Source organism: Schistosoma mansoni, chromosome 7, assembly GCF_000237925.1.
Source record: "Schistosoma mansoni strain Puerto Rico chromosome 7, complete genome".
Taxonomy (NCBI): domain Eukaryota; kingdom Metazoa; phylum Platyhelminthes; class Trematoda; order Strigeidida; family Schistosomatidae; genus Schistosoma; species Schistosoma mansoni.
Window position 1 is genome coordinate 1,790,487 of NC_031501.1, and position 9,645 is coordinate 1,800,131.

General features: G+C 39.9%; 1 protein-coding gene across 1 annotated transcript in view; it reads right to left on the reverse strand.

The window, feature by feature from the left end:
- Window positions 1-1,168, reverse strand: part of Smp_127780 (hypothetical protein) — a gene marked incomplete at both ends in the record, with an annotated part of 60,069 nt that extends 58,901 nt beyond the window's left edge. Inside the window, one exon of the mRNA XM_018798592.1 lies at window positions 1,110-1,168. Coding sequence (XP_018653519.1) covers window positions 1,110-1,168 — 59 coding nt within the window. The remainder of the gene's footprint in view (window positions 1-1,109) is intronic.
- Window positions 1,169-9,645: the final 8,477 nt, after the last annotated feature.

The following is a 9,645-nucleotide window of genomic DNA, read 5'->3' on the forward strand; positions in this document are numbered from 1 at the left end:
AACTTCAACACTATATATTAGCGTTTTTAAAGAATCACGGGTTCACCAGTCTTCAGGTTGTGTAAGGATACTTAGACATTAGAAGCGATTAGGATTGTCAGCTTATGAAGACCACTGAGAAATACTTTCACATCATTAGCGTTACGAGTCAAATACACTACAAGTTCTATGTTACATCCAATTACAAGCTGTTTTAGAATTTACAAAGGGCAATAATACGTCTGTTAACAGTAGATCGGCCTATATTGTTCAATAGTGGCTGACAGAGCAAAATACACAAAACGTTAAGGAAGATAGACACAGCGTTGCATGAACTATCCATTACGCAAATCTAGGTTAATTTCCTGTCCTTAAACAACAAAAGGCAAACTAACCCCAACAAATATGGAAACGAAAGTGAACCTAGGGAGTTAGTTAAAAGACATTCAATCAATACCCAATATTATGGTCCCAAAAAATAATTCTAATTCAAGGACTCTCAAATAGGTGTAGACAAAATGGTACACTCATTTTTGACTTAGTCTACTTTCTAGAGATATTAAGCAACCGCTTCACTTAGGTTGATGCCAAAGTATGCACCGGTCAACCATCTGCAGTTTCAGTTTTGGAAGAACAAGAGGTCAGGTGGCCTGTGCTAGTCCTGGAAGTAATGATCTCTTAGTTGATCTAACCTTATTTTGAAAGAGACGACATATGGAGCTTCAATCACGTGTTGAGGTAATGAATTCCACTCGACGATTCGATGGAAAAGTCGATAGTCAGCTGAGAAGTCATTTGTCCTGGGCTTGTGAACTTTTGCAATGTCCTCGTGAATTCTCTGTTTTGGAAGACAAGAAAAATGATGGCACATCAGCTGCTAATTAATCACCAATTAATTTGAAAACTGTAATCAATCCACTTCTGGTTCTTTGATATGACAATGGGGATAGGTTTACTTTGGCCAGTCAAGCATAGAAACTCGAAATAGCGAGGTTTATTAATTTTCGATACTGAATTCAGTGACAGATCACATGCTCAAGCACGTTTGTATCGTTTTTGTCTTTCTTATGGACCACACAGTCATGAAAACAGTTTTTTGCTTAGAAAACTCTCTTGGAGTACGAGTTTACATTTCAGAAGTCTGAATGGTGGCAAAAGCCGAAGATCCATTCGATCGTGTGTCACTCATCTTACTAGCGGTGCAACAACCTGAGGTCAATTTCCTTGTCTTCGATTTTATTTGGCGCATTAATTATGAATTTTAATTTCATTTACTCATACTCTACCATTAAATGCCCGTAATTTATTGAAATGCTAAATACTCAAGAGATAGTGGTGTCTACTCAGATAGGCAGGTAGAAATGTGGGACCCTAGCTTACGCTGAGGTCTCACCTTGTGAGACAATTTTTTTGGAATTACGCCTGTTACCCCAAATGGAGCATAGGCCGTCAACCAGCATTCTCCAACCCACTCTGTTCTGGGCCTTCCCTTCTAGTTCTATCCAATTTTTGTTCATTCTCATTTCTGTCTCTATTTCTTGGCGTAATGTGTTCTTTAGTCTTCCTCTTCTCCTTTGGCCTTCAGGATTCTATGTGAGGGCCTGCCTTGTGACACAGTTGGGTGATTTCCTCAATGCTTGTCCTATCCACTTCCAGAGTGTTTTCCTAATTTCTTTGTACGCTGAAATCTAGTTTGTTCTCTCTCACAGTAGGTTGTTGCTGATATTGTCTGGTCAACGGATCCGAAGTATTTTGAGTACAACTGTTAAAAACACTTGTAAATTCTGGATGATGGCTTTCGTAGTTCTACAGGTTTCCTCCCCATACAGTAGAACTGTCTTAACATTTGTATTGAAAGTTCTGATTTAGGTGTTGGTTGAAAGTTGATCTGAGTTCCACATGTTCTTCATTTGCAGATATGCTGCTCTCGCTTTGCCGATCCTCGCCCTCACATCTGCATCAGATCCACCGTGTTCATCAATGATGCTTCCTAGTTATGTAAAGGTTTCTACATCCTCAAAAGCTTCTCCTTCAAGTGAGATTCGATTAGTGTATGCTTTGTTCTATCGGAGAATCTTGCTTCTCCCTTTGTGTGTGTTGAGACCTACTACTGCTGAGGCTGCTTCTACACTGGTCGTCTTCTGCTTTTGTTGTTGCGTGCGTGGTAGAAGAGCCAGATAATCTGTGAAGTCTAAATCGTCCAGTTGCATCCTAGTTATTCATTGTATCCCATGCTTCCCTCCAGACGTTGACGTCTTCATGATCCAGTCGATCACTAGGAGAAAGAGAAAGAGTGAGAGTAAGCAACCTTGCCGAACACCGGTCTTTACCTCGAATGAGTCGGTGAGTTGTCCTCCATGCACGATTTTGCAGTTTAGTCCGTCATAGGAATTTCTTATGATATTGATTATCTTCTCAGGCAGGCCGTAGTGTAGAAGAAGCCTCCATAGTGTTATTCTGTCCACGCTATCAAATGCTTTCTCGTAGTCAATTAAAGTTGATGTACAGTGATGAACTCCATTCAATTGATTGTTCCACAATAATACGTAGAGTTGCGATTTGGTCTGTACACGATCGATCCTTACGGAATCCAGCTTGTTGGTCTTGAATTTTGGAGTCTACGGAGTCCCTCACTCTGTTTAGCAATACCCTGTTGAAGACTTTTCCTGGTGTTGAGAGAAGAGTGATGCCCCTGTAGTTATCGCACTTGCTGATATCGCCTTTCTTTGTTATCTTGATCAGAAGTCCTTTTTTCCAGTCTTCTGGCACTTGTTCTTCATCCCAAATCTTACTGAAGAGGATGTGGAGTATCTTAGCAGTTGCTGCTACATTTGCTTTCAGTGCCTCTGCCGGGATGTTTTCTGGTCCCGCTGCTTTGCCGCTCTTGATTTGTCTAATGGCTAAGCTGATCTCTTCAATTATTGGTGGGCCGACATCGATTGGGAGGTCTGTGGGTGCTGCTTTGATGTTGGGTGGGTTCAGTGAAGCTGGTCGATTCAAGAGTTCTTTGAAGTGTTCTACCCACCTGTTTCGTTGTTCTTCAATGTCAGTGATTACTTTGCCTTCCTTGCTTTTCACTGGTCTTTCTGGCTTACGGTAATTTCCAGCAAGTTTCTTCATTGTATCATACAGTTGTCTGATGTTTCCTTCTCTTGCAGCCTTTTCCGTCGTCATTGCTAGACCTTCCACACATTTATATCTGTCGGTTTTGATGCTCCTCTTCACTTGCTTGTTTACTTCTGTGTATTCGGCTTTTGCCTTGGCTTCTTCTTATCTTGTTTGGTTGATATTGATTGCTGCCTTCTTGTTCTACCTTTGTTCAATCTCATCCAATGTATCAACAGTGATCCATTCCTTTTGGTGGTGCTTCTTGTGTCCCAGAACCTCCTGACATGTTGAATTGATTGCCTCTTTTATCCCTTTCCAGTTGCTCTCCATAGTAGTTTCTTCTTTATTGAGTAGATTAGGAAAGGCTTTGAACTTATTGTTGAGGGCTATCTTGAATTTGTTGAGTTTGTCAGTTTCCCGAAGAAAAGCCGTATTAAACTGTTGTGATGTTGTCCGCGCCGTTGTCCAGTGCTTCTTGAGTTTTAGTTTCATCTTGGCGACCATCAAATGATGATCTGATGCTATATCAGCCCCTCTCCTGGTTCTCACATCCTCCATCGTCCTCCTGAACTTTTTGTTGATGCAGATATGGTCGATTTGATTCTGTGTAGTGTGGTTGGGCGAAGTCCATGTGGTTTTGTGGATGCGTTTATGCGGGAATATGGTGCCTCTTATGACCAATCTATTGAAGGAACATAGGTTTGCAAATATCTCACCTTTTTCGTTCCTTTCTCCCAGTTCATGTCGTCCCATGACGTCTTCGTATCCAGTGTTGTCCATTCCTACCTTGGCATTCAAATCCTTCATCAGAATGGTCAGGTCCTTTGTTGGGCACTTCTCTACGATCGACCGCAGCATATCATAGAACTGGTCTTTAACGTCTTCACCGTAGTCGTTAGTAGACGTATGGCATTGGACGACGTTCATTATAATGCCCTTTCTCTTTGTTTTGAAGGAGATTTCGATGACCCTTGGTCCATGAGATTCCCATTCTATAAATGCGTTTTTTGCTTGCTTTGACAGCATCAATGCAACTCCTTGTGTATGTGGGTCATTTTCTTCTTCATGACCGGAGTATAACAGGAGCTTCCCTGAAGCAAGTCTTTGTTGTCCAACCTGCGTTCAATGTGTTTCACCGATCCCAAGCATATCCAGGTTGTATCTCCTCATTTCTGCAGCCATTTGGAAGACTCTGCCGGTCTCCCGAATTGCATGAGGATTCCATATACCTAAATACGTGGTTGCTCTGGTTGTCAGAAGGGGCATCGGCCTCGTCGCTTCCGAAGTAACTCGGCTTTCACCATGAGGCGACATAACTCTTTTAAATGAACATCTTGTGACTCCCAGGACAGATTTTAAATGGTTTGAATGATTTTTTATGGTTAGCGTTTTTTTAGCGAGTTAGTTTTCTACGGGATGGGGTCGCTAACCATATGCCCAACCCTCCTCCCTTATCCGGGCTCGGGGCCGATAGCAGACCCCGAAGGGGCTACGTGCGGAGTTGACTTGCTACGATTGGGAGACCACCAAGTTGAGGGTACCTTGTGATACAAAGGCAAATAAATCCCCAAAATAAGCAGTTCTGTAAGTTTTTGACACATTGGCGCTGGACACGAAGTGGCCGAAAGTTCTCAGCTACTCGCTCACACCTGACCACCATTAGGCACGCCTTGCTACTCACCCCTCGCAACAACTACTCAACTTAGATCATGTAGAAGTTGACAAATCGGCTATCTTTCAGAAATATCTTCGAACTCTTTCATTTCTTACTTCCGGTTTTACTGGCTTCAGGATCCTCGATTATAAAGGTCTCACGAACAGCAGCGTCGTAAAGACCTGATTATCCGCGACACCATTAAATAAATTATTATCGTTTACCATACTGCGGTAATAGTTTGGGGATATAACTCTTTAGGCAATCCTACGAAACAAACTGAATCTTACCAAAGTAATCTCATGTATTAGATAGAACATATCAGAGGATAGTAGTGGTATTGGTCCTAACCATAATCCTCAAAGCTGAACATGAGATAAATGGGAAAATAAACTTTCAACATGTAACACTAAGAGAAGGTCAATAATGGTGAACGCAGGAACATTCATCAGAAATTAAATTCATCGGATGGTATGGCTCAGCCTTGCAGGCGTGGTCATTCTTGTGTAACTTTTCTATTCATATTAAATATATTGTTCTCTCTCCAGCCTAAGTGTGTTCTCCATCATATATTGGTGATTCTTAAGATAGGATGAGTTAGTGTAGACAATGATATGACATCCATGTAAGATCTTATAGATTAGGTAGTCACATCAGACAACTCTACAATTTTAGGATTAGGTCTATTATTATAGTAATACTAATAACGAAGTAGATCATAATTCTATAGTACTGAGTGCGGGCACACTAGCGCGTGTGCCGAACCTTTGTGTGTAATTTACTAACCCGGGTTGGCCATCATTAACTTTGACGATATTCGGTAAATACATATAACGCTTATCAATTACTCTTTTGGATTCGGGACTCTTGTTGCAAACAATTACCTAAAATAAGCAGTGTTATGAAGTACTGAATATCCGTGAAGGTACAGCTTGATGGGTAAGCCATGGTTTCGTGACGTTTCGCTAACCACATAACGTGAAAGTTCAGAAAGGAAATGTGGTGCTTGCTGGCATATTTTCGTCCTTTTATAGTCTGAGAAAAGGCAGATAATTATGTAGTAGTTCACACATCCTCCAAGTGAAGACCGAATAATAGCTGTAGTCGCTCTAGAAGTAGAAGCGATGAAAGAGTTTCCTATATGTGTCTGTCTATATGAGTTTGAAAATTTCCTATGGATGCACTCCATATGGTGTGTATTTCTCAGTTTGTGCGTATTACTCCTCATGTTATCCCTCAGATTTGTGCATCGACTAGAGAGGCAAAACACTCCAATGGTCCATGATAATCTATTTCAGAATGGAAGAGGACAGGAAGATGAAATCGTTTAATAATGGTGGAGTGAAAATGTTACGAGAGAGAGCCATGTGTTAAGGCCGCGTGACCTCCTTTGAGATGTTAAGCCTTTTTGTGAGCTCTGAACTCCCTGTTAGCTGTGTCCCTGGTTTCAGTTTCATGAGGCCGTACGATTTTCCTTGCATTGTCCGGTTATCAGATGTTCACTTACTTGCACATTGAGCTACCTTAGACTGAGAAAAGAAATGTCTATCTCAAAGGACAAATAAATAAATTTCGTCTGCCTAATAGCCATACTTATATTTACCCTTTCGTTAGGTATGGTAATCGCAGGTTTAGGAGTTGTTTTTAATGTTTGTTGCATAACGCAGGGAGCAGGTCGAATACAGGGTTCAAATGTCCATACGGAAAAACATTTCGCCGCCCAACGGAGAAAAATAAGATTTGCGGTTCCTCCGTACAGTAAGAAAGTAATAATGTTTTAATGTTCACATTCTGACAGTCGGTTATTAGCTGACCGTTGAAAAGATCAACTCACGTGTCTCGCGGTTGAAATCTTTCGGGGACGGGATGTTAAGTTGAAGTGCGGACGTTTTTCAATGATTTTCAAGGCCTCTGGACTAGCATGTGCCACTGAACTATTATTTTGGTGTACAAGTTATTGGTTCCAGCATTCCCATCCTGAGTTCCCGTGTGCTTTATTATTTAGATTTGACAGCTGAAGGGTGGTCGAAGATATAGCTTTTTATTGCTAAAGTTTGATCGGAGGTCTGTGGAATTTAGGTCTAGGCCAGTATTGGTTCACTCATCTATGGTACAGATCCAATCCAATATTGAGAATTTGCAGTGATATAACTACGTAAACCATAAGATATTACATCGAAGTCACATCATTTTCTACACTGACTCGTCCTGCGTGAAAGTCAGTAATATTCATAATAACCTTTGAAGGGGACATTTAGCCTGAAGCTAGAATAACAGATTTGATGTAAGGACCAAGAAGTTATATAGAGTGACCACTCCTATCTGACAGGGCCTCGCCGTCGCCAATAAGTGTTTCCGCGTTTACATTTTCTGACCACCAAGCGTTCGACACGCAATGTAAGTCTTATCTGTTGCTGGATGTTAAGCCTAAAGGATCGTACGGCTAGGAACCAATGTAATAACAAGTCTACCAATCATAACAAACAATTTTTCTATCATGAATGTAAAGTTATTTTTATCATAATTTTTATTTTGTTTGCCACGTTTACCCTAGGTTTAAATGACGTTATTGTTACTCATTTTATCCAAAATAATTTCAAACTCATATCTATTTTCATACAGCACATGGTTACTTCTCTTGGCTCCTGAACCAGAAAGGTATCCTCAAAGCAAAGAAGGAGCTACACACTAACCAATTATAGCGGCGAAGTTGATAGCGATCAACTTCATGGGAGGCTACAGTTATCGTCACTATTAATTATTATTTTTATCATTCAAAAACAGCCTATCCATACATAAGTGTCATGAAGAAATCATTTTTATTTCCCCCTTAAATGCAATTATATACAAGTTTCAATGATGTTTACATAATATAAACCATATGTGAACAGGTTCTGTAATACTCATAAGAACGCTAAGTTGACTTGAAAGAAAAAACGTAGAAAAGCAAAATGAAATGTGTAGATAACCTAATAAGCATGTTTGTAGGACGGAACAAGAATTCAAAATAAGTCAATGATGTAATAGGACTCAACGGAAGAATAATAGTATATACAGTAATCCTACAAAGCGATGTGATGAAAGTCTATTAATTATGTAAAGAGACCGTAAAAATACCCACTTATAGGAGTAACATATACGTGGTGAAGACAAAACAAATGGTAAAATTATATGTTCCCAGACACCGGTGTGTTATTCTAAGACCACGACTTAAACGTATCATTTTGTGCTTTTTCGTAGTGAACATAGGTAAATTCAGGAGGTATTAGGGATGGCATCAGGCGAAGTCACATGTTCCAGATACGTTTTTGGTGGTATTTTCGTGCCGGTCTAGTAGTGAATAGGTCTTTATTTGAATCATGGGACTGCACAAAATGGAGTGAGAGGTTATCTTTACAAACACAAAACTTTTCGACATTCAACAAAAAATAATAGGAAGTATAATCACGATATAAAATAAGGAAGTGAATGAATACTTGAATTTAAGTGTTCTGACATTTACTAAGATGTTTTCAGTCAACTCTTAGCCATTTAACCTAAGTTGTTAAATTAGCTTCTTCCTAGAGTCAACTTTCACAGGAATTTAGGTTCGATCAACTTATCCAACAAGAACATGCCATTTCTGTTTCCACAGCCTAAGGGAGAATTAATAACTCGTTCGATGTTTGACTTTCAATCAGCGACGACCAACACTGTCAGTATTCGTATATATCATACACCTAACTAGCTTTTTATCTCATCTCACAGCACCCATCTTCTTCCATAAATTCTGACATCCTGAACGTGTCCTCTGTATGAGGATCAGGGCTTGTGAGAGAATGGAGGATAAGTAAAGTAAACAGGAATATCTGAGGAAGTGGTACGAGCGGGTTACTCACTCACATGTTGGTGTGGCACGACTTTCCCGTGCTCTGTCCGGCTACGATGTGTTTACCCACCTGCCAATCTACTTCGAGGAAAGAAAATGGTTAAAGTCAGCCAAACCTGAAGAATTGCTCCACTGTTTCTACAAGATGATCAGGTACAAAAATGGAAATGTAAAATTATAAGTGACAAATGTTCGGCCCCACATAAGCGTTTGCTTTTCGGAACGGCTTGATAATCTGGAAAGATATAGACACAGTGTAGACATAATGTGCACGAAAATGAGTTATAACGGGAATTTGCTTTTATAATAGGAAAATCACAAATGTGTGGACCTGCCAGAAATTGAATTCGTCACCAAACTTGATCAAATATGTGACCTGGAGTCTGTGATTACCGCTTTCCATGACCAGGTTCGTAACCACGGGCACAGAAAGTATTTGCCGACCCGGCATATTAGAACATATAATTAAGGAGAAAAAGGAAAAACAAGCCTTGTTCTAGGGTAGTGCAAGGCAAGAACCAATAAAGACTTAAAGTTGACTCCAGGCTTCTCGTACTGGTTAAAGCGTTATTGATTTGACACTTTGCTAAAGTCATGTAAGTTGGTGTTCCGATTGGCAATTTCGTCAAGTGATAATTTGCGGTCTGTAGGACATAATAACTCTTGTTAACGTCTGTTAAGCAGATGCAACATATAAAGTTGCATCAGCATATTGCACTTTCTAGAGAAGATAAAGCATGAAACCGCAGACTTTTTTTACACAAATTATAATTTTACGCGTTGTACAGTGAAAAATATGTTAAGAATTAAACTGTGATATTAGAGGACCTATGGCATTCAGTTCATACATGTCAAATGTACATGATTGTATACTCATTTCCGTATATAGTATCTTTCTGAGTGTGTAAAATGAGTTTGTCAAGTGCGCTACTGTGATCCAACTTGTTAGTTCCATTGTAGTACAATTGATGGTGATTCTAAATGTCAGTGTCAATCCAATCAATTTTGTAAGAGGCCTAATTATAATGTTATCCAA